At 43.9% G+C, this 25598-nt stretch overlaps 1 protein-coding gene across 5 annotated transcripts in view; it reads left to right on the plus strand.

The window, feature by feature from the left end:
* The window catches only part of wdpcp (WD repeat containing planar cell polarity effector), a 56396-nt gene that overhangs the window by 24662 nt on the left and 6136 nt on the right, over positions 1–25598 (plus strand). For all 5 annotated transcript variants that reach the window (XM_086122165.1, XM_086122164.1, XM_086122168.1 and 2 more), the window contains 7 exons: positions 2590–2726; positions 4900–5091; positions 9825–10434; positions 13778–13969; positions 14223–14346; positions 15660–15723; positions 22888–23020. In XM_086122165.1, the coding sequence (XP_085978291.1) occupies positions 2590–2726; positions 4900–5091; positions 9825–10434; positions 13778–13969; positions 14223–14346; positions 15660–15723; positions 22888–23020 (1452 nt within the window). The remainder of the gene's footprint in view (positions 1–2589; positions 2727–4899; positions 5092–9824; positions 10435–13777; positions 13970–14222; positions 14347–15659; positions 15724–22887; positions 23021–25598) is intronic.

A 25598-nucleotide genomic window follows, 5' to 3' on the forward strand; every position in this document is an offset into this window, starting at 1 on the left:
GTGCGTGTGTATGTCTATGTGTATGTGTGTGTGTGTGTGTGTGTGTGTGTGTTTGAATGGGTGAAGGATCATAGCAGTCTGGACTCTTAATACCAAATCAGACACCTGGTTCCATTTTGGGTTCGCAGCCCTGTCCTCTATCCATGTTTCATTTGGGAACGAATTTTCCTTGCTTTTTTTGTTTTGTTTTAATGTGTGTTATGAATAGTTGTTTTTTTAAGAGGGGGCAAAATGTGCTTTAACCCTGGAGAACCCACGGGGTCAAATTTGGCCCCTATAAATTCTGCTACCCAAATGCTACCCTTAAATCCCAAAGGGTCAAATTTGGCCCTAATCCTGAATTAGGATTAAAGCATTAAATATTTGAAAACACATACATTTTGGTGTTCAGTGAACATATAGCAGCCATTTAATGTAAAATCCATCATTTTCCAAAGAAGAAAAGGGGTCTTGGGTTCTCCAGGGTTAAGTGAGCACGTCTGCCTCATAGTGCAGAGGTCCAGGGTTTGATTCCTGGCTCCGGCCTTCGTATGTGGAGTTTACATTTTCGCCTGTGTGGGTTTAGGTACTCCAGTTTCCTCCCAAATTCCAAAAACATGCATGGTAGGTTGATTGGGCACTCTAAATTACCCTAACGTGTGGTTGTGAGTGTGAATGGTTAATTGTCTATGATTGGCTGGCAGCCATGGTCTAACCCCACCTCCTGCCCGAAGACCGCTGGGATAGGCACCAGCACGCGCAGGTGTCGGTTTTTGTTTTCAGAAAAAGATGAAAATCAAGGTACATTTTAAAACGCCGTCATATGAGACTGAATCTCCAACTAAATCTGTATTTTATCTGATCTGAAAAGAAAATGGTGAGACTAAAGGCATTTTTAAGTATAAACGTAACATTACGAGGACAAATGCCATGTTTTGTGTATGTGAGTGTGTCGGCAAATGTTTTTTATTTTATTTTCTTTTTTTTTTTACACAAGCATGGCTGCTTTATGTACACGCGCCTACAGTGCTTATGTGTGTGCGTTAATCATGTCCGTCTGGACTCTTAATACCAAATCAGCCACCTGGTCCCACATTGGCTGCACAGCCTGCTCTCATAGTCTCTCCTTCATTTGGGAGCCAATGGGATTAATCCTAATCCCGTTTATAGACACCCGTCGAGATCAATACTAAACTGCCTTTAACTTGATGTGCCTTTAATCTATCACAAAGATGCTTAGTATACTGCATTAACCGTTCTGTCGAAAAGCCATTGCTCGCCTCTAACTGTGTATGTTCTGATGGCGTTTAAACCCGGCGGCTATATTGCTCCATAATCCTAATTTTGGGCATACGGCGACAGTCGGGTAGTGGCTGACCTGGTTTACGACGCTCGCTCCTCTGTGTTTTCAAGCCCCCCACCCCCCCTCGCTTTTGGAATATTTGCATATTAATTTGAAATTCATTTGAAGTGTAATCATAGCAGCGCTCCTCGTGTGTATAAATACACACACACACACACACACACACACGCACACGCAGCGTGGTTAATTGTGGGTTAGATTTCCAAATCTCGGGGTGCAGCCTTACTCATTCAACTCAAAGCAGCATATCTGAGAGACATGTGTTATACCCCCCCCCCCCCGCCTCCCAAACCTCCCCTCCTTTACCGTTTAATTGCTTCCACAAACAGATTAATTTGAAGGAGAGTGGGGGTGTTTACGTGGGGTGGTGGTGGTGATGGTGGGGGGTTGGGGGGGGTTCTTAATTGCTAGCGTTTCCTGCAGCTCCTGAAGAGTTGAACGGGATTGAGTGCGTTTTCCACGCAAAGTGACACAAAAACATAAAAAGCCTCGGAGCTAGTTGAGCGGAACAGAAAAGGGCGGAGGAAGTAGAACGCAGGGAGCAGAGAAGCGAGGAGAAGAGGAAGGAAAGCCAGGAATATGAATGGAAACGAAGAAGAATAAGATTGTGTGGAAAATATCGTACTGCGTACGGACAAAACTATCGGGACACATCAGGCCTCTGAATCGATCAGGAATACTCTAGCTATCTTAACGCAAATGCATAATGGGAAACACGGTAGACTAGCTAATAAATAAAGCATTAATAATTGGTGTTCTAAATCTTTAACAATTCATTTTTGAAGACAAACATGCTGTTAACATCCTGCTCAAAAACAGATTTTTTTTCCCTGTCTGAAAAAAAAATATTGCATTCTACTCACTTACTGAGAATAGTGGCAACTCTTCTTCGTTTGTGCCTGTATAACTGTAATCTACTGCCCCTGGTGGCTACGGCAGGCACACCAGAAGCAGCAGCACAATGATTTGATTGAAGCATTAAATCCTAATGCACACATTGTTTCACTCTTTACACTTCATTTATTTGTTCTGACTCTATTTTGTTGAATGAAATATGACACAACAGTGCTATTTTCTTTATTGAAAATTATTTTTGGTACAGCCGTGTATTGTACATGTACTCCACACCCCGCTTAGCCTAATTCAGAATGGTGTCCTACTACTTTTATCCATACTGTGTATGCGTCTACGTGTTTTTGTGGACATTGAGCGCTGATTAAAATGTCTTCTTGTCTGTGTTTTGTCAGCGGTGTTGGGTGACAAGCTGGTTGTGCTGTCCTTCACGAAGCAGAGCGAAGTCTCCGCCATCTACTATAAGAAGATCCAGGACTCCTCCCCGAAGGCTGGCAGGGACACGGACAAGCTCTCACCCTCCACAATCAAGGTGCAACAATGTCACGTGTCCAAATTGACAAATGTCATTTGGTAGTTTGGTGATGTTGTGCTGCCTCAACCTGTGAAAATGCAGTTTTTATGGTCTTACTTTTGTCATGGCACCAATAACACTTGCCCTGTGGAAAGGCCCTAACTGTCTCCCTCGGCCAACAAAAGCAATACTTGAGTTTGGCTGCTCAGTTAGAAGGACTGAGCGGTCCCTTGTTTTCATGGATTTGGATTTGCATTTTAAATGAGGATTTTAATGATAAAAATAATTCGAAAATTAAATTTAGATTTTGAATTCTAATTTCCATTTGTCGTTTTAAAATTTGATTTGAATATTGATTTGAATGTAAACATTTCCGTTATTAAATATAATAGATCATATTTGTATTGTATACATATCATTGAATTTTGAATTTGAATGTCATGTGAGTTGAGAATTTTAATTTTTGAATTTGAGTTTTGAATGTGGAATTTAAATTTTGAATATTGGGTTTGAACTTCAATTTTTGATTAAAATCGGTTTCATGTTCAATTTGAATTTGTTTTGGGATTTGGATTTTCACTGCATTATTCGACATTTTGAAATGTAATATTTGAATTTGGATTCATAAATCATTTACGTATTTTTGAGATCACTGTTTTAAACGGCAAATACAGTATGTTTCCTCTAAATGCTATTTGGGCTTTCACACCCGAGGCACCCCACGAAAATCACTTTGCCACAATTTGCTCGTCCTGTTTGCTTTCATTTCTCGGGTTATTTTTTATCTTCCATTATTAATGTGGGCTTTTGTTCTTTCGGGCCAATTTTGAGTCAAATGCATATTTTTTGGGGAAGCTCCACACGATAATGAGCTCTCCTGGCACATTTGGTTGTAGGGTAACATCTACATGCACACCCACACATGCATAAACACGTGAAAAAGCCACACTTCGTAATTTAGTGGATGATCTCAAATTGTCCTCACTACCTACACACGGCATACAAAGTATGAGAAGTCATGTTTTATTGGCATAGTTTGGGTACTAATGCTTGTTCATAAACACACTACTGTTATAACCTTTGTTTGTACCCGCGAGCCAGGACACACAAAGCTGGCAATGGGAGAAAAAAAATGACTGAGTGAGACAATTAGCTTAAAAGAAGTGAACTAAAGCTCATTTGAGTGAATGAACGAAGGACACATGAAAAAGATAAGCGCGCGCACACACACACACACACACACACACACACACACACACACACACACACACACACAGTGGAGAGAGAGCGGCAGAAAGAAAGGGGGAATAAATTGAATTTTTCAGATCAATGAGAGGTTTCGGGTCAAAGAGAAGAGCAGTCACTTGTGAAATCAGAAGCAGGATGTCAAAAAAAGGCATTCCATGAACCCAAATTTGTTTATTACAGAAAATGTTTTGGTGTAGCGGGGTATGATCTGAGGTTCAGTGGTCCAATGCGTGCGGGGCTGAATGAGAACGATGGCAGCCCCGTCGATGATAAAGGGAACAAAGTGTTGCCCAAAACTGCAGAATGGAAGATCACTGACAGATGGGGGGGGGGGGGATCATTGGGTTAATAATAGCACACTATATCTACCCTGCGCACACACCCTCTCATCTTTTGCTAGATATACGGTATATATATTTATATATTTGCTAGCGGTTGCTGGTCAGCAATAATCAAAAAGCACTTTTCTGCCGGCCCGGATTAGTTTAGCCCTCACCCTCCCTCCCTCCCTCAACTCCCTTCCAGCTTAGCCCACTGGACCAGGGCACCATGTGCATCTGGTGTGGGGGGGGGGGGGGGTTATGTTGCAAGCAATGTGTAACTGTGGGCATTCTAGGGCTGGGCGATTCATCGATTTAAAAAATAACTTAATTTTTAATTTTTTTTTTTAAATATCGATTAATTCTCATTAATCTGTTAGGACAGTATTTGTTTTCCTTGGGGGCACCTCCCAAAGGTCAAAGCTGATGCGCACTGCTTCAACTAACAAAATAACAAATAGATAGGCGCTAGTTTACCGAAGCAGTATGAGTTGACAACTTTTTCCAACCCTACTAGCGACACTCAGGCCATATAGCACAGCTCTGATCCATACACACCTTAGCATCATTGTTATTAGCAAATGAAGGACGATGCAAATTATTTTGCTCATGTCCTGTCCCAGGTGACGAGCGTGGAGGTGGCAGGGTGGGCGCATCGTCTCCACCAAGGTGTGGCTCTCAATCAGCTGGAGGATGTGGCGCTGTTGTGGTGGAGGTCCAGTAATCACGACCAGGAGTTGTGGCCCTGGACCCACAAAAACACAGATGCTAACAACTTGGTCCTGCTCAGCTGCTTGCCCTGGGAAGGTCTCAAGGTGACAATTCTTGACACTCTGATTCTGTCAGTTAATATATATATATATATATATATATATATATATACAGTATATAAGACGGTATTCTTCCTGCCTCACGGTCAGTAATGAAATCCAAAAATTGTACTCGCCGTGGCCTACATTTAACATCTGAATTCTAATTTTTGCTTCATGAAATGTTAGAATTTATTCACAATTGTCATCACTGGTGGAGTAGCCGTACACCTGACCAGGCCCTTCAGAATAAATAATGCTGACAGATGGAACAACTACACAAACGATTCAGTCTTCTACTAGAAAACGAAAGAAAAAGCCTACTAGAACAGCTGAACTTCATTTGGGTTGATCAGAAACACTTGAAATGATGGCAAGTGCCTGCTGACTCCCATCCACACGTGTTAACAGATCGCTTGTGCGGCCACATTGTCTCGGTTGTTTTATTTTTACTCCCCCTTAAGAAAAGAGTACAAAAAAGTTTGCAACGTGCAGATTAAAAGTCACATTCATGGTAGAAAAAGTTTTGAAATGAAATTTTATTTTAATCACAAAGGGTGTACATTTGTAGATGTTTTAATGTCCACGTTGCGCACGACTTGGAATAGGCATGTGGAATAAATGCTGTCTCGATATCACAGATTTCCCAACAAAATGAAGGTGTTACTTCCTCTCAGTGAAGTTGATGCTGTTGTCGTCCACCATCTGTTTATTTCCTTCTTTATTTTTGCGGGTACACCGAGAGCACACAAACCCGACGGCACCTCTTTGTCGTGCAGACGCGCGTCGCGTGGGTGTCGGGATGTTCGTCATTTGTAAGGGTGGCACCTCGCTCGTCGCACCTCCTTGCGTGGCCGCCTTGAATATGCAGAAACGGCGGCTAAGCCGTCGCTGCGGCGTGAAGCGCGACGCCCACGCGCAGCATCCTCCCGCATGCTCCCGGCCTCTGGCGAGACTCCTCCCTATCAGCCAGTTGGCCCCGCGCCCTCCGAAAAACATGAAAGATCCCAAATTACCGACGAGGGCCTTAACTCCGCGTCGCTCACTCTTAAATATTCACCTCATGGAGGCGAGAGCGAGGACGAGCGTGACGAATCAACACATGAATATTGAAATCGTCAAAAGCAGATGCTGCGAGTCGCTTCTTTATTCTTGTTTTTTTTTTTTAAATAGCGTTTATCACACTCCTTCACCTCTCCGCGGTGTATCCCCACCCCTCCTTCCTTTTCAGAACACAGCGGCGCTCTTCTGCGTCTAATGAAAGCATTTGTTGCCAGGTTTTTTTTTTTCTCGGATGCGCGGCGTGAAATGGAGCGAGCAGTTCACGGCGGTGACTTGAATCGCTCCCAGCTCGTGTATATGTTTCCCTTTTGTCCGCCGCGCTATCTGCCGCGCTAAACCCATTTTCTCGCCGTTTGTAAAAAGTCTGATTTCCACTTCTATGTGGTCTTTATTCGTCTTCCATCTCCCCTTTCTGTGAAACACACATATACAGTACACACAGTGGCATGCGAAGTTCATCATTTTTATGAGGGCCCCACTCATATTTGGTGGAGTAAAATTCCGATTCATTGCCCGTTCATTAAAAAATACATATAGAATGAATAAAATAACTGTACACAATCGAGATTTGAATTACAGGCAGAACAGCTGATGACTGTGTCCTACTAGTGCCACTACAGAGTTTTACGAGTTAACATTTAATGCGTCACCAAAGCCGTTGGAGCATTTATTTCACGTCGTAAATATCCTCCTTCAGGTTTTCACTTTTTGCCCTCACGAGTAGAACAACTTTGGCATGCCAGTAGGGCAACCTCGTGACTCGTGAGGCAAAACTGTGCACTAGCTGACTGCTGTGTGTTATTATAATAGTACTAGTACAGTGGGGTACCTCTACTTACGAACATCTCTTCTTATGAAATGTTCAAGTTCCGGGAATGTTTTCTTCCCGACACACGCGTGTATGGACTTAAAAAAAAAAAAAAAAAAAAAAATCCTCCACCACCCGTTATCTGTCGCCAAACACTGCGCCTGCACTTGTTTGATCTCTATTTGCCGTTTTTAATTACTATTTACTTTGGCGCTGCGCCGTAACAAGAAACACCTTGAAAAAGACGATCCACCTTAAACCAAAACAATTCATTTGCACCGAGCAGGGCGGGGGAGGGGGGAGTATTTTCAATTTCTCCAACATTGAAAGAACACTTTCATGATACCGTACATGTTGAAACGTATGTAGTAGTCGTTTGTCACCATTTCACCATTTGACCCCAAAATTCAGATATTAAAAGGCACGCCAGTGCACCTTCGTAAAACTTCCCATTCCCAATCCCCCCGCCCCGCCCTCAGCAGTCCCCCCCCCCACTTCCCTTCCCTGCCCATCCCATCATCCCTCGACTCTCCTCCGAGTGCCTCCATCTCCGCAGCCCATCTCTCTTCGTCTTTCTCTGCTCCGTGAGCTGGAAAATTGGCTTCAAAAGGCCACTGCTGTGAACAAGGGCCAGCCACACAGTTGGGCCCGTCCGCTTTATCTTTCACGCCACGGAGGGGGGGTGCGACGTGCCAGCCAGCGAGAGAGGAAGAGCGAGGGAGAATGGGAAAGAATAGTTTTGAGCAGTCACTGAAACCAATAAGCAGGCGAAAGCTACTTAGCGGGGGCCTCGCTGTCCTGTCTGCTTCTGGTTTTTGCCTGTCCATTCTGCATCTCTGTCTTCGCCCTGCTTTCTGCCTCTCCGCGTCCGTTGCCACTTTGTCGTCGCACTTCCTCGCTCTCAGGTGCTCACCGGCGCGCTTGGCCTCGTTCGGCCTCGGAGGCGGCCGATGCGAAGCCTTTTGAAACCTTAAGGCAGCTTTGAAACCTTAAGCCAGCTTTGAAACACGAAAGCAGGCTTGAAAGGCCAATTTGAAACACGAGCATTGGTTTCAAATCCTAATCTGAAACCCTAATTTAGGTGTGAAACCCGAATCTTGGATTTAAATCCAAATTTGAAACACACCCTTCTTTTGAGACCCTCAACCAGGCTAAACCTCCACATTTTAAAACTTAACCCTTCTTAAAAACCCTAACCTTTTCTAGCAGCCCTAATTTGAAGCCCCAAGTTTGGGCCTTGGACCCCTAAATTTAAACTTCAACCCAATCCTGAAATCCTTACCCTTGTTTACAAGATTAAACTTTTCGTGAAACCCTACTTTGAGATTTGTACCTATGTTTGAAACCACAACATTTGCTCAAAACCCTAACTTGAACCCCTAACCTTGATTCCAGGCAAACTGTAAACCTGGCCCGAAACCATCATCTTGAATTCAAACCTGAAACTTGACTTCAACCTCTAATTTGACACCCAACCTTTGTTTGAAACCCGCTTCTGTCTTGAATCACTCATGAAACTATTGCCTTTGCTTGAAACCCTAGATCTAACATCCATCCATCCATCCTTTGACCTACTTATCCTAATACAGTAATGACAAATAAAATTAAAAACAATAAACCATCAGTGATCATAGTGATTTATTCTATTCAGGGGATAAAGAATATATGACCGGGTACTGTTATCTTGTCTGTCTACATGTCGTTGCCACACCCTTTGTGATCAAACTGTTGCTTCAAGGCTCAAAGCACATTAACAGAGATGCTAATTTTGTGAGCGTTAAGCTAGTGGGCTGGAAGGCGAAGCTTTGTGGTTTCAAATACAAGGTGTCATTCTCTTCCCACTGTATTTTTGTTTCGGCCAAGCGTTTCTCCGGGATTCCCCATCTTCACACCGCAGGAAGCAGCAAGAGCCTGCGCTGGGTGGATTATCGAGAGCAGGAAAATAATATTCACGAAAAGGAGGACAGTAGTCACCATGCCATATATCAATCCATGTGCAGGCAAAATCAAGGCCCTACCTCTCCCTAAATCCCTTTTCGGCACTGCGTGCCAAATGGGAAAACAAAAAAATGTGACACCGGGCAGCTTTTGTGTGATGCGATCAGTCTTTCAGTCCACACGGCAAAATGAAAGGTCGTGGTTTAGCCAAAGCTGCCATGCTGAGCGCGGGTCTCCGACGGAAGCTTTGTGGCCGTGCTTAAATCCAGAAAAGACGAAGACGCGCCCCGAGAAGCTCGGCCGAGTGACTGCGCAACTGTTGAGCCGCTCACCCGGCAGCTGATTGTGATCCAGGTGCCTTATGTGCAATCGTCAACTCTTTGGAATTGGATCATATTGCGCAAGGCTTGTTGTTTGTGGTCCCTCCTTGGCCCGCCGAGGATGTTTGAGGATGATGTTTGTTTATCGCCCGCGCTCGGGGAGAAGCTGCACTTGTTTAACCTTGAGTTTAAAATGAAGAGCTTATCATCGGCATCCTTGATTGACAGACTGGTGTTTACCAGCATGACGCTTGCCCCTGTCCCAACGAGGCTTCAGGGTTCTGTTTTTGCTGGGTGGAGTTTGAAACACAGAAACCCGAATTTGAAATCCTACATTGGCCCTCAAACCTTAACTTGAAACCGTAATGTCTTCAAAATCTTGAAACCCTAACATTTGCTTTAAACACCAAACGTGAAGGCCTCAGACTTGTTTGCGCCCATCTCAAGATCAAAACCCGAAAATTGAACCCTAACATTGGAAACCTTCACCCTGGCTTGAAACTCTCACCCACACTTGAAACCCTAACATCAGCTTCAAATCGAAACTTTGAAACCCCAATTTTAAACGCGAAACCCTGACATTGTCTTCTATCTCCGCAATTTATGTTCAGGTCCTAAGCTCAACGCAAACAGAAGGTGATCTTCTGCTTTGCGCCTTCAGCCATTTTCAGCCCTACCAGCTGCTGACCGTGGAAGCGCCCGCAGGACCCCAAGCGTCCAGAGAGTCGTCCTGGGCTAAAGCCTGCATGTACGAGTCCACCAAAGGACGCCTGCACCGCCTCTCCGCCACCCGCATCCCGCTGCCCTCCCCCCCTGTCTCCTGCTCACAACACCCCAGCGAAAGCGCGCTCCTCCTCGGCCTCAGCGACATGTCCCTGGTGCTTTACGACCAGCGTCGGGGGGTCTCCCTGCGGACCTCCTGCCCTGCGCCGCCCACCCTCCTGACTTGGCATCCGGCCGGAGCCTTGGCGGTGGCGGCGGGAGTGGCCGAAGAGGGCGAATTGATGTTCTTGGATCTGGGCCTGGCGCCCGTCAAGGTAGCGTTGGTGGCCGAGGAGGTGACCCCCGCCGCCACGCTCAGATTGACCAGGCACCTGCGCTGCCCGGGAGCCCTACGGGGACTGCAGTGGGCTGCGGGTCCAGAAGAAGGCGCCGAAGAGGCGGATACGATGATGCTGGTCTTCCACGGGGGACTACTCGCAGCTTTGAGATTACAACTGGGTATGTAGCAGAGATGACACCACTCTCAATAGCTTGAAACCCTGACCAATGCCCGAAGCCTTAATTTTGAACCTAAACCCAACCCAAACCCAATGTTTGGGTTTGAATCCTGATTTGGCACCCAAACTTGCCTCACCTAATTCCCGATGCCGGTATTTTGCTTGCTGTTCTTCCATCACTGCTGCTGCCCAAGACCCACTTTATCTGTGTGCAGGCAGAGGGCGGCTGGCTCAGTGTGGGTGGGCGGGTGGAGAGATGTGGTTGTGGAGGTTTGCGCCAGTGAGCTTCTTTCCTCTTATGGAATATATATATATATAAAAAAAAAAATCACAATTAAGAAAAAAAAGCACACAACTTGGAGCTAGGCCAAGTCTTTCCTCACTTTGTCATGTAGCGAGCCTTGTCAAAGGAGTCAATACCGAAAAGTGCGCACAAATAAATGACTTTCATTTGTGTTTGTGTGTGTGTGTGTGCATGTGCATGTGCATGCGTGCTTGCGTGCAGTGGCGGCGGGGGGATTATCACGGAGAAAAAGGCGTGCAGTCGCTTCCTTCATCAAAACGTTGGCACACGATCAGAGGAGGCGACGCCATTGTTGGAGGACACCCTCCCCATTTCCATGCATGCAAACGCGTCGTCTTCTACCTTCACGCACGCATGCATGCATGCACATACGCGCTTGCTCTCTCTTTCTCAGTCTCACACAATCGCACGCGCACACACACACACACCCATAGGTACAATTTCCTAAACTCACACTCGTACACGTTCATATGCAGTCACTTTCCCTGACACACTTCTCGTACTCTTTCACTCACAAACACAGGCACGCACTCTCTTTCACTCTCACACAAAATACTTTTCCTCACTCACACATACTCTTAGGCACGCACATGCCCAGTGTCTCTCACACAGTTCAGTTTTACATTTTCACACACTTTCTCTGAACTGTCTCTTAACTTTTTTTATGCAAACCCACACCAATCTCTCGTGTGCATTCTCTCTCTCTCACACACACACACATGCACTTTCTCACGCAATCAACTCACACATTCTTTCTCTCACTGTTACACTTTCACACACCGTCTCACCCTCATTCATATACAGTATGTAATCCCATCCTCACTCTTTCCCTTTCACACAGACACTTTATAAGACTCTCACACACACTCACGCACTCTTGCTCTCTCTCACGCCAGCACACAGACACTCACACTTTTCTTACTCCTCTCTAGGCACTGACATTCTGTTTGATATCTCTCTCTACATGTCACACCCTCTCATGTTCTTGCTTTCACTTTCTCTCATCCACTTTCTTGAACAACTCTCTCGTATACATTTTCACACTTTTACTCTCACTCACACATACTCTCTCTCACACAACCCTTCGACACACGCTTTCTCTTTCTCTGTCTCTTGCTCTCACACACACACACACACACACACACAAAAGTTGCAGTCACATGGTCTTCGCAAAGTCACAATTAAAGAGTGCACCTGACACTCTTGGTGCGTGTGTATTGCGAACACATTTTGATTGGCAAACTTTATCAAGGCCCCCGAGGGAGAGCGCAGCCACCGCGAACAATTTATCGGAAAAGTGTACCCCACAACGCACCTGGAGGGGAAGGAGGGCTGGTGTGCGTTTGCCCACCCGGGGCGATTATTGAATGACCTCTGAGAGCAAGACTTCCGCTCACCTTGGAGTCCATCCACAAATTAACTGGAGGATGGTGTGGAGCTGTCGGGACCACCCGCAGACGAGGAGGAAGAAGACCCTTAACACTTTTTTGTCTTTGTTAAGATTGTCCTAAACCACCTTTTTGGGCTTTGAATTGGGGTTTCAAATTCAGGTTACACACATTATTAGGTTTCCAAACAAGCATCCGGGTTTCTGTTAGGGTGTGAAAGCAGCATTTGAGTTTCAAATTGGGGCTTGAAATAGTGTTTCAAGCTTCAAGCTAAGGTTAGGGTTTCAAGGAACTAGGAATAGGAAGTGGCCCAGGCTTGAAACCGTAATCTTGAAACCCTAATTTAAAACCCTTAGCCATGTTTGTCACCCTAGCTCTGACCTCAAACCCTAAGGGGAAACCCTATCCTTGTTGAAGCACCATCGCTTGCTTGAAACCTTAACTCGAAACCCTAATTCTTGTTTTGAATCCTAAACCTGGGTTCAAACCCCAATTTTAAGATGAAACAAATTTGATATCTTAACCCTTGTTAACCCGAATTTCAAACTCTGACCTTGGCATCAGGCTAGTGTCATATCATGCGCGCACACACACATGCACACACACGCGAACACACGCACACACACACACACACACACACACTGCGGCAGATGTATTTACACACATTAGCATACTCTGTAGGGGATTTGGGGCTTGTTAATTGCTAGCTTGTCATTTTAATTGCCTCATCTCTCCCTCACACGCGCATACACACACACACACACGCACACAAATAAATAATCACACAGACACCTTCATCCATTAATTTGTCACTCAAATGATTGCAGAGGAACATTTTCAGGCTCATCCAATCAAAGCTTCATTTTTAATTTGTGTGTAAGCATGAATGTGAAGCACCCCCAACACTAACCCTCCACCCTCACTCCTAAAATACATCTAATAGGGTCAAAATGGATCATAATCAGCCTTGACCATTCATCTAATGTTTGCAGTTGCACACACACACACACACACACACACACGCACACACATACTGGTGCTGGTGGCTAGGTTGCCAGAGCTTATTGTTTCATTATCATGCAGCCTTCTAATCTGCTCTCTCTCACACACACACACACATCCACGCGCAAAAACAAAAGCACAATCAAGCACCTCTGGTCAAAAGTTCTTAAAACCTAACTAGCGGACATATCAAAAGTTTGTTACCTTCAGCTCTGGAAACTTGAAGTGAAATTTAAGTTGATTTAAGGCTTATGCCTAATCAAACCTAAACCTAGTTTTCAAATCCAAACTCTGACTTGAAATCATAGCGAGTTTTCTCTGGGCACTCAGGTTTCCTCCCACATTCTAAAAATATGCATGGTAGGCAAATTGAACTCTAAATTGTCCCTCGGTGTGACTGTGAGTGTGAATGTTTGTCGATGTGTGTGCCCTGTGATTGGCTGGCAACCAGTTCAGGGTGCCCTTCGCCTTCTGCCCGAAGACACCTGGGATAGGCTTCAGCACACCCGTACCCCTCGTGACGATAAACGGATTAGAAAACGGATGGATTTTCAGTTCACATTTTTTTGTCAATGTATTTTTAATAATTGAACCGACTAGTTCGATCCAACAGCAAGCATAACATGAGTGCTAATCTGAATGTGTGACAGGGGGCGTCCTGAGCGGGTTCCGACTGGGCCCGGTGGAGCTCCTCCAGCAGCGTCTGCACGCTGGTCAGGTGCAGGAGGCTGTGAGCGTGCTGGAAGCCATGGACTGGGGCGGCACGGCCGACCAGTGCTGGCAAGGCCTGAGCGCCATCGCAAACCACCTGCTGAGGCTGCCTTTGGACGCCCGCACCGAAGGTGGACTCAGTCTCTGGCTTTTATGAACTTAAAACATAAACTGATTATCCACAGATACATTTTTATTCATGTTTATTATTAAGGAAAATAGCACGCGATAATACTTTGTAAAAACATATTAGTAGAATTAAACTGAAAAACTGTCATGCCTTTCTGTGACTCTTCCAGTCTCTCTGGTGCAAACTGTCGGAAGAGTCACTTAAAGCATACTCTTTGAGAGTGGTGTATATTGTTTGTTTATTTCTGCATACAGAGCAACTAGAAGCCACGTTGGCAACATTTTACAGCCCGCCCGCTCCTCTTCCCGAAAACGTCACGGCAGACTACAGGGAGTCAGTCCACAAATATGCCAGACGCTTCTTTCACCACCTTCTCAGGTAAAACAGCTTGTTCAGGTTTTGGAACACACAGCGCAGATGAGAACATTCTAGAAATTAAAATCGTCAGCATTTTGCATCAGTTGTTTTGAAGGGCTTTAAATTGTACAAAAATGGCTGAATTTGACTATGTTGCTTTTCACCTAAGACAGATTTTTTAACTCACTTTTGGAGATGGATTATATACTTTTTGTGCAAGGTTTTACATTAATTCAATGAAGTTTTTTTGTTTTTGTTTTGCGGCACATTGAACAAAAATCTGTTACTTTTGTTTGAAAAAGTCACATTTGGAAATGCATCATTTTTTAAATTAATATTTTCCTTTTTCCAAAATACAATTTTTTTTCTTCATTCCAACACTGTTAATCACATCATGTATTTCCAAATGTGTTACTTTCTATTTTTCAAATTTAAAAAAAAACTGATTCCAAGTTTTGTCACCAGATGAAATATTTAAATGTATTTCAGAATTGTGTTCCTTTTTTAGATATACATACTTTTTGGAACTCAAAATTTTCATTTATTTTTTATTTATTTTTAATTCAAAAATGGAAATATTTATTTTGGCTATTTTTCTGCATATTTTATGGGGAGAATGGCAAAAATCAAAAAAAAATAAATGGTTATAGATTGAACATTTAAAAACTAACTTCATTCATTTTCCAAAATTAAACATCGACGTTGTTAGATCCCCCCGTGCTTGTGCTGTTGTGACATAGAAAAACATTGTAAGTCGTCTTTCAAGTAACGACATCACTACACGGGGCTGCAGGATTGTAAAGGGCTGCAAGAAGTATGGTCCAAAAAAAAAAAATCATCCCGTCAGAAAATGACTCCCATTTCAGAGGCGTTTCAAGTCGCCCCGTCCTGCCGCTGATGCGCATTTCAAACATCGTGCACCCGTTTGCGCCGTCCTTTCAAGCTGGCATCTGTCGACGTTCCTTTGACTGAAATGGACGCTGTTGTTCACGCCCGCCGCGAGCATCTCCCCCTCCTCCCTCTCTCCCTGGTTGGCATCGCTCCCTTCTCCTCTCTTATCGCCCACCTGCATTCTTTCTCACTCCGTCGACATCAAATGAACGAGGACACACACACACACACACACACACACACACACACACCAAGCATGGATTCCCTTGTTTGGTTTGTTCCAGAGTTGGCTCTTAACTATAGGAAGCAAGTTTAGCTGTTTGATAGCCTGCTCTCGATATGTTTCAAAAGCTCCTTCAATGTCCTACAGTCTCTAAATGTGTTTTTTTTTTTTTTTGACTGATGTTTTGCATTTGATTGTCTTTTTTTCTATTGTTTTTCAGATACGAGCGCTTTGAGAAAGCGTTCCTGCTTGCCGTTGATTTGCAAGCTAAAGATCTTTTCATGGTGAGCCGCAGTCATTTTCATTTGTGTTATTATGACATGTTAGCCAACAAAGTATATTTTTCCCCAGTGATACAAGGATTGTCATTGTTTTTTAAATTCATAAATGGCAAAGAACTCTATCTACAGCTGGGGACTGACTGCGCTGTACCTTTCATTGGGCAGCCAGCTGTTAGCAGATAATCAGCCATTAGATTCCACCACTGACAATAGCGGTCCTTTTTCTGCATCATCTTAAGATGTTTGCCACCTTGGTTTCTGTACTTGGATTTTCCATCGCGTGGCTGTTTGCTGTCAAACCAGAGAGCTATTAGCTAGTGGCCAATGCTAGCTAGCCCTCTGCTAACATGGTGCCACAGAAGAAGGAAATGATGTCATCTTAGGGTATTCCAGAAAGAGCATGAAAATATGCAAATAGGCATGAATAGATGCCTTTTTCAATAGTTGAGTTACCCCACTGTGTGTATGTGATGTCTTTTAACTCATTCACTCCCAAAGACGTTTTTAAACGTCTTTTCAGACTTGGTCCAGAATTGGCTGGTACTGAATGAGTTAAAGTATAATTACTGACTCTAATGTCCCCTGCAAATGGGAAAGGAGAGCCACAGTTCCCGATACACCTTTTAGCCGTTTAGTCAACACCGGGAGAACAGCAGAACACACAAACACAATCAGCGCACTCACACAGGAGCTGCTGTCGACCACATCTCCCGCCCAGACACTCGCGCACAGGCCCGCCCACATCACACGCGTCCCACCAGGCCCTGCCTCTTAAAGGCACCTACATGTATTCAAAATTCAAAAACTACGCCACGTGTGTTGTTTAGGTTTAAATTTGCTGGATTTTTGTTGTCGTTGTTGTTAATAAACCCCCCCACCCCCAATGAAATAAATAAGGCCTCTTGCCATAAGTAGCCACAATTTCCGGAAACCTGTTAATTGTGACCCCCCAAAAATCTTGTGAATGGCAGCAGCTGCCCGCATAAAGTGATCCACTGCAGATCGGTGACACAATCACGAGAGCTAATGACGCCTTTTGGACGTGTTCCCTCTCAGTCTGCCACGCACTCATCTTCTCACTTGTGAAGCAGCAAACACAAAATGGCCTACAATAAAGGTGCGCCGCCACCTGAGTTTCACATGAAGTTCAAGAGGCTCCGCTGGTATTGTGCGACCTCGCTTTCTTTCGGCTTTCCATTTAAGCTCGCGGCCTCCTTTCTCTCCATTTGCATTTGACTTGTAACCCATTCAAGTGTCGGGGGAGCAGGTGTGACTGACGCCTTTTCAGTGGTCCTGGGCTCACTCTCTTTCTTCCACTCTATGGTGAAATGCTCCTTCATGCAGTGGACCCCCATCCCTTTTTTTTTTTAGCCGTCCAGGGCCCCTCGCTTTTGCTCTGTCTAAAACACTAATATGCAGCCCCGAGTTGCGGTGAAAAGGTGGAGCCTAGGCTGTGGACCTTGAAAGGGTGAAGTGAAGGGGCGTGTTGCGGAAGTAAAGAGGAAAGGGGCAGGGGTGTGTGTGGGGGGGGGGGGGTTGATCGTACCGCTGTAAAGGTAGTCAGAAATGAAGGCTTTCTTAGATGGCAAAGATGCTTTGTAAACAATTGTGCAAGATATACATTAGTACCTGAGATTAAAATGAAAAAAATGATGTTGATTTTCGGGGAATGAATTAATGAGTTTTATAGTGTATTTTTTAAATAAAGATAAGTAACAGTCCATACTACGAATAATTAAAATAGTTTTCAGACTACATCAATTCAATGGCCATTTTGCCACTCTGCCTGCCATGGCCACCAAAACAGACAGATCGATGCACTATTCATTGAATCTCAGATCATCAATACGGCCTAAAACCTAATATTAGTTGTTCTTAGCAAAGAATAAATTATATATGTAACTGTGAGTACTGTTATAAAATTCTGTCTTCATGTGTTGCGACAGCGGTAGTTCAATCCGTTACTTAAAGGCACCACAACAAGAATACTATTTAGTATTATTAATAAATTAGCGGATTGAAAGGTTGAGCTTTGTGGTTATTTTAAATACAGAAAGATTGTTTTATGTTTAGTTTGATAGTAAACCTAAATTGGGGGTGGCAAGAAGTAGCTTGAAGCTTTTTTTTTTTTTGTCACTATTTGACAAGTGCTTCTTATTGTGAATTTAATCTCAGCTCACTGCCCACATAGATTTTTTAAATTAATTACATTTAAAAAGTCAGGATTTCCCATAGTTCAAGCTATGAACATTGGTGATGGAGCTTCTCATGGATGAGCGGCGTTAACCTCAATGGAAAGGGTCTTAAAGAGGTTAGCATTTTAGCCGTTAGCATTGTTTTCTTTTGTCTCAGTGATCAAGCGAGCAGCAAAAGTCAACACTGACATTTCACCCTTTGCTCTAATTAGGCTGTTATGTTGCTTTAACCTGCCGCTTGTCCGACGCCGCTGGGCTGGGCTGTTTTTTTGAGGGGGGTGCGGTTAATGAGGGTGCACCCCCCAACCCCCGCAAACCACCCCATCCTCACCCAACACTTTCCGACTTCTAACTTGCCTGCACAACTCAATAACGCATGGTTGACTGGCTAAAATGCACACACACTCCACGCAGATGACCCAGCATGATACTCGCCCCCCCCTGACCCACCGCCACCCCTCCCCGGGCACTATTGTTAACCGCTAACAATGGAGCTCCAAAAGAAGAAAGCTTTTGTTCAAGTGAAACACTTTAGTGTCGGCCCAAATTGAAGGGGAGGACGGAAAAGGTGAGGTCAGGAGTGTGTATGTGAGAGGGGGGGGTGTTTGGGTAGAGGTCACGGTGGGGTACTAGTAGAGGTCCTTTTTTTTGGAGGGGGGGTGGGTAACTGAGTCATTTCCAATATTGGGGTCGGGGGTGGGGGGTGATAATTGACACTGCTCTGTCTCCCCTGAGTCTATGATGACTTGGGTAATAATAAAATAAGCAAGGCCATTGATTAATTCCCCCCCCCCCCCACACACACACACTCTTTTCGGCTCGTTATAGCGCTTGATACACATTTGTTTTCACGAAATAAAAAACAGCGCGATAGTACAATCCATGCCAGCTAATATTTATATACATATATTTGTGTGTGTGTGTGTGTGTGTATGCATATATATGCATGCATATATATATATATATATATACACACACATATTCCTAATTAACCTTTGATAATGATAAAACAGGCAATTAGGTAATTCCCCGCATCCCCCCCCCCCCTCCCTTGATCTCTTCGCAGCTTGTTCGTGCGCCGTACCCGCTTGTTAATTAAATCAAAAACCGTGTGATAGCCCAATCTGATGCTAGCTCGTTTGACACCCTCCCTACCCCTTCGGCAGTTATCCTACGCCTCTATCTCGACACCGAGGGATGGCTGGTTGATGGGGAAGTATCACACGTTCTCGCTATTAAGCTCTCTGTTGTCTCTCGGATGACTAATTAGCGTCTATGAAAGTCCTTAATGCCTATCTGATACAAGGGCTCGTGAAACACAAGGCTAACAGGTGTGTGTATGCACATATGTGTGTGCGAGTGCGTATGTCCCGGGATTAAGACCGTTTTAATTAGTGTAAATGTATTTTATCATTTGCATACTTGGGCATTTGCTGTGAGTCCAGAGCTGCGCGTCAGCGAAAGATAAAAGAAAAGTCCATCGCGAAACACTTTTGATTTAGCATATTTATTCCCCCCGAAAACAGAACTCATTTTCGGAGTTGCATTGCTCATTTTAATGTGTGTAAATCCACGCAGTAGTTGAACGAATGTGTTCAAGCCCATGACCGTGACGGTATATTTACATTGGGATTGGCAAACAGGTCGCAGTTATCATCTTTTTGTTGTATTACGCACAATTTTTGGTGGGATATTGTTGGAGGCTTCTGTTAACGCAAGAATTTAGTAGGATTTTATTAAAATGTGTGTTCAATTAAAAATAAATGCAGGAGTTGTGGTGAGATCAACATCACTATTATTGTTTTGTGTTGAGAGGAAGGAATTTCATCTGTGCTGTATGTTTCACATACAGTACATTTGACAATAACGTTTATCCAATCCAACTATTATAATATGTTTTTCCCCCTCATGTTCCATTTTGTACTGAACTATAATATTATGAGCACATGTGCATCAATTCAATCATGATATAAACTATTTGCAACTTAAAAAAAATATATTAACAGTGAATCACCATGCTATTTTCCATATCAAAATTTTATCCGCTCATTTGTATCCTTGAGCCTTTCTTTCATGCCTTGAATTGCTGAAGCTCCCATCAGAATTGGCGCTGTGTGCAGGAAACTGCAAAAACAAAACCCATCATCACGCCTCAGAGTGCAGACCTCCACCAAGGCCCAAGGGAAAATGCCCCCCCCCCAAAAAAAAAATCTCCACCTCTTTCTAAAATACACAAAACCGCACCTTTATCTAGATCACGACCTCCTTGGCGGAGGTAATAAAAATGAGAGCGGTCCGCCGCGTAAGTGCGGCTTAAATCCCTTAAAAGGAACCAATCGTCATTTTTGATCCCGTTTGACAGCGACGCGCGGCCCGTTAATGTGCGTCATTTAAACTAATCCGTCATTTCTTTGGACGTCACCCAAATATCAGTCAATATTGGGCTCTCAGCCACCCCTCCCCTTTGCTGAAAAACCGGCCCGCTAAAACACAGGCCTCTTTATCAGCGCCGCTGTTAGCTGGCACGGCACAACCCCTAAAGCTCTTGTATAAATAAGATTAGTGTTGCGTTTGAACGGCGGGAAATAAGAGGTGTAATATCTGATGGTTTTATGTGCAGTATTACTGTTATCCCCCGCTTAGTCGCCTTGATGCGCTTCTCTCTCTCTCTCTCTCTCCCTCTCTCTTTCCCTCTTTGCATTTCTTCATTGTTTTGTTCCCTTTCTCTCGCTCTCTCCACGATCCAGACAGCTTTATGAAGCGCTAAACTGGAATAAACGTTCATATTGTCCTGTTGGGTATGTCATGCAATATCGCTTCCCTGCTGTGCGGGCACGCTTTGCTATGATTTCCCGCATAATTCTACCAATAAAATAGTTTTTTTTTCTTTCCCAAACTGAGGGAAATTAAAGACTAACATCAGATTGCATCAATTCCAATATTTGATACTAGCGCATCGATGTATCGTGATACATTATGATATCGATATCTTGCCTAAAATATGCCACAACACTGACATGACCAAGAACCTGACGTCCCTCCAAAATTGATGAAAAGACAAAATGGCGTTGCCAGGAGGCAACACTGAAGTCGCCGCAGGAATATCTGGCGTGTGCCTGGCTGTTACAGCAATCTACCATCTTCTTCATATGTCGAGGCTACGGGCTTAGCTGGCAAAGAAAAATATAGAACACACTTGAAATCTCCCAATTGCATGTGGAAAAAGGTATAATTGTCTGATAAAAGCAAGTTCGAAAAGGAATATATGACGCACTGATAGACTGCCACCCAGAAAGCGCGAGCACTGTATTATAAGACAAAGGTACTGCAGCAAACTGTGGCCGTGAGGGTGTGCATTTATATGGAACCAGGAGCCAGGTTGTTGTACTTTTCCCCCCCTCCGTTAATTGTTTTTTCTTTCAGAGTTTTATCGATTATATTCAACGTGGAAAAAGTTTAGAATTTATCGCGGTAAATTTCAGTTTCACTGTGTCGTGACATCATCGTTCACCAAATGAGTCCCCCTGCCCTGTTATCAATTGGTGAAGCCGGTTCACGTCTAATTGAGGGGGCGGCGTCCTCGTGCTCTCCGCCGCCTCGGCTCCTTTGAGCTTTCATTGAGGCCGTTTTGTTGTCGTCCATTTTCACATTTCCTCCCTAACTGGCTGCCACAGAGGGCAGACGCCGCACTATAATTACCCAATCTGTTCCCATTCATACGCTTCCATTTTCTCTCACCGCCGTCCGCTCTCACCCCACTCTCAGCCTTTCCGGCCTGCGTTCCCCTTTGCGCCTCATCTCTCGTGGTGAGCAGGAGCCCTCCTCCTCCACTGCATCATCATCTTCCTCCTCGTCTTTTTGCCCCTGTGGGGGCCCTCCAATATGGGGGTATTAGGGCAGAGTGCAGGCCCAGCTGGGCGCAGCCTTGAGCAGCTGAGGGTTATCCGCGGCGAGCCCCGAGTCGCCACGGTGCGCTCGTGTGATGTCGCTGATGCGGAAAGGCTCTCCTCAACACGCCGCAGCCTTTGATGGGCCCCAGGGCCCCGCACCCGGCCTGGGAGCCCCACTGTGGGGGCCCGGATGTGATTCACTCTCACACCAAGTCACTTTGGCAAGGTTTAGATTGTCTTTCCCTTTTGGTGGAAAGTGCCACAGTTGTTTTTTTGTTTTTCTTCTTCTTCTGTGATTCTTAAACCTGTTGCAGCAAGTAACACCTAAACAAATACTTGGTCATCTGATTTTTTTCCCTCCCCTAATGCAGAACGCCATAGACGGCCTAATGAATCGTTGGTGTTGCGCTGGTGTAACCCTTTAAGCGAGGGATATTTGAATACAAATGCTGGCGTAACATGTAGACGGATAATGTAACACTGCTCATAGGCATATCTTCTTTATCATCCCCTTCGTCTCCATGTATATCCCTATGCCAGGTCACTACGGCACAAACGCTAGAAGGAACAGGACGATGTCCATATACGTATACGCATAAAAATTTGCATTCCTATTCATTTCAATAAGCGAAAGATGATTTGAGGTGATCTTGTTTTGAGGTCCTCCAAGACAAATATAAGTGTCATATGCTTGGTTGGCATAGTTTAACACTTCATGGCAATTTGGGGCTCAAAGAGAACCATGCCGAGGGTACAAAGTCTTTTTTTTTTAATATAGGCTGCTGTGCTAATATGTGCTCCCGTGTGAAACTCCTCCCGCTGTCTACATGTGACAGATAACATCCCGCTGCAGTTCAAAACCACACAAGCAGGCTGATTTCAAAGTTTTCCTGAGGAAAAGCGACATTTCATCCGTGCTTCTGATGTTGGCCTTCAAACATCTTGTTTTTCCATTTCATCCGTTTCTTCCCACCTTACACCCCCGCTTTGCCGTGCCTCCTCTCCAAAAAGAGAAGTATTGTCACCCCGGTCCAGATTCATTTTAGATTAACGCGTCTTTCTCTCTTGCCGTGCCTTCAAAGGACCTCCATTACGTGGCGGGCGATAAGGATGAGCTGGTGCTGGCGGAGGTGGCCAAGAGGAAGGCCCACCAAGTGGCGGAAGCGTGCGACGGACGGGAAAAAATCACTGTGATTAACCGGAAAGACACTGAAGGTGACTTTTTTATTTTTTTATTTTTTTTAACATCTTAAAATACGTCACACACTCTCAAAGGCTTCTCTGACCTCACGCTCATGTTGGTCAATTGAAAACAATACCTGCAAGATTTTTACAAAATGAAACCTTGATTGATCTTTAAAAATGTTATTTATTCCCTAAATACTGTTCCTTTGTGTCAACATGCCTGAAATACAACAAACGGCATTTCTATATTGCTTTAGGGTTATTTAATGTCGTGTGCTGATAAAGTCTTACATTGGCTTCCTGAAACCTATCAAAAGATTTTCATCCAGTAAATCCAATCATATTTTACTCCAAATTTCTCCCAAATATTGGAATGTAATGCTGACAGGCCCATGTTACGCGCTCCTTGTGAATTGATTGAATGAATCCAAGTGGCTTGAAAAAGTCTCACATTTGACTTGCTTCAAACTGCTGTAAAATGTTACATGCAACGTGTCTTCAAATATTCTGGCTTCCTTCTTTGCTAAATATTTATAATAATTCAGAGCACCGAGTGAAGGCTAGCTTTGGAATTGGTGTTAAAAAGTCTTCAATCTGGCTTCCTTTGTTAAAATGTGTGATACATTTTATTTTAAAAAAAACATTCAAGTAAATTTTCTTTCTTGAACTTCCCGCTACCCTGATATGCAAATGTATCGCAAATCTTCACACGCAATTTCTTGCTATCAAGGTTAGTGCCCCTTTTTTTTTTTTTTTTAATTGAAGGAGAGGTTTTCAATTTGACCAAAGTGATATTAAAAGGTCTTTGATATATATTTTAGTTTTTGCTTTATAAATAATAAACTTCCTTGGCAATATTGTGATCAAAATTAATATAGAAAATAAAATGTAAGTATAGATTGAGAGTTTGTATTCAAATTTACCACCTCTCCTTTAGTAATTCGTCAGTCAGTTAAATGGACTTTTTAGTGCTAAATTCCAAATACCTTTTCCAAACCGTGCTGTTACTCAAAGCCTCCGGAGAGCACGCATACCAGAGGGGATCAAGGCACATTCTTGATTACACACTCACCATTCCTCACCCGGCGACGTTCTCATTCCGCACGTAAACCGGCCGAGCATGTCCGATGAGGAAGGAAGCGCATCGCCGAGGGGCGTTTAACTCGCCGGCGTAAGGTCGTCCGCCTTCGGCCTCGAGATGCTAAGGCCAATGAAAACCGGCGTTTCTCTTCGGTCCCTAACGAGATGCGCAGCACGCGCTCTCGTGGCCCTCCTCATAAGCCTCTTAATTGTCTCCTCAATGATTTGCCTGCATCACCCGCAGCTCGGCCTAGCCTTGGACCCAAAAGACGGCATTGGAGAAGCCGGGCGGGCAGGCAGCGAGAACAACAAGAAAAGTTGGTGATTGTTTGATGAGCTTCTATGGGCAAATGTATTGGGACATGTGGACATTAAAGGCGAAGTCAAAAATATATTATATATTTTCTGTTCTATACAGCCCCACTTGTCATACTGCAACACGATATGTATTCTGAGTATCATTGCGTTTATAGAATATGCCATTTTGCCACTTGTTGTCGAGTAAAAATGACATCACAGTTGCTATGGGTTCAGGTCACGACCTGTCACGGCTCGTTTTGCAAACGTTACACGGCAAACTCGTATATTATATGTGTGTTTGTGTGTGTGTGTGTGTGTATATATATATATATATATATATATATATATATATATATATATATATATATATATATATATATATATATATATATACTTTGAAATCCAATTCAGCCTTGTCAGTCAAGTCATTTTTTTGTAGCGTATGTTGCTACAGGATTTAGCTTAATCCCAAAACCATAGTCAACAAACCAAATATCATCAGTAGTCCATTAATTGGAAACCACAGACTACAGTACGTACAGTCCATGTACCATAGACTCCTGTCAAAAGTCCATCGACCAGGGGTGTCAAACTCATTTTTGTCGTGGGCCACATTTTAGTTACCGTTTCCCTTGGAGGGCCATGATGACTGAAATCAATATATAAAGAATAAAGTTTTATGCAACTAAGTAAATAAGTTTAAGTAACTGTTATGTGGCGTTTGGTGACAAGAAAATGTTTACAATATGTCACTGATTTATAAGATATGAACATTTTAAACTTTGGAACACATTTTAGCAAGTATCATGAAAGTTGTCATCTTTGATTTGCATTCGTGGGCCAACTAAAATGATGTGGCGGGCCACATCTGGCCCCCGGGCCTTGAGTTTGACACATATGCCATAGACCATAGTCCAAACACCATTCGACCACAAACCATAGTAAATAGGCCATATTCCATGACAACTATTCATTGGAAGTGCATTGGCCATACGGCAGAGTCTAAAAACCATTGTCGATATATCAGAGCCCAATTGTTCGAATGTATCAATTCTGTGAAGGAAATGAAGGCTCAAAGGTTATCTTGCGCTTCACTTTTCATAGCATTTCTGACAAGAATCTGGTGTAACCCAACAGATTAATTTATTTGACTTCCAGGAACCTGCAGGAGCAATTCTGAGTTCCATCTGAAACTCGGTCTCCTGAAAATGCTTTTTGACATCTTTGA

The sequence above is a fragment of the Hippocampus guttulatus genome, chromosome 10, assembly GCF_054856545.1.
Source record: "Hippocampus guttulatus isolate MCC_2025c chromosome 10, RoL_Hgut_1.0, whole genome shotgun sequence".
Taxonomy (NCBI): Eukaryota; Metazoa; Chordata; class Actinopteri; order Syngnathiformes; family Syngnathidae; genus Hippocampus; species Hippocampus guttulatus.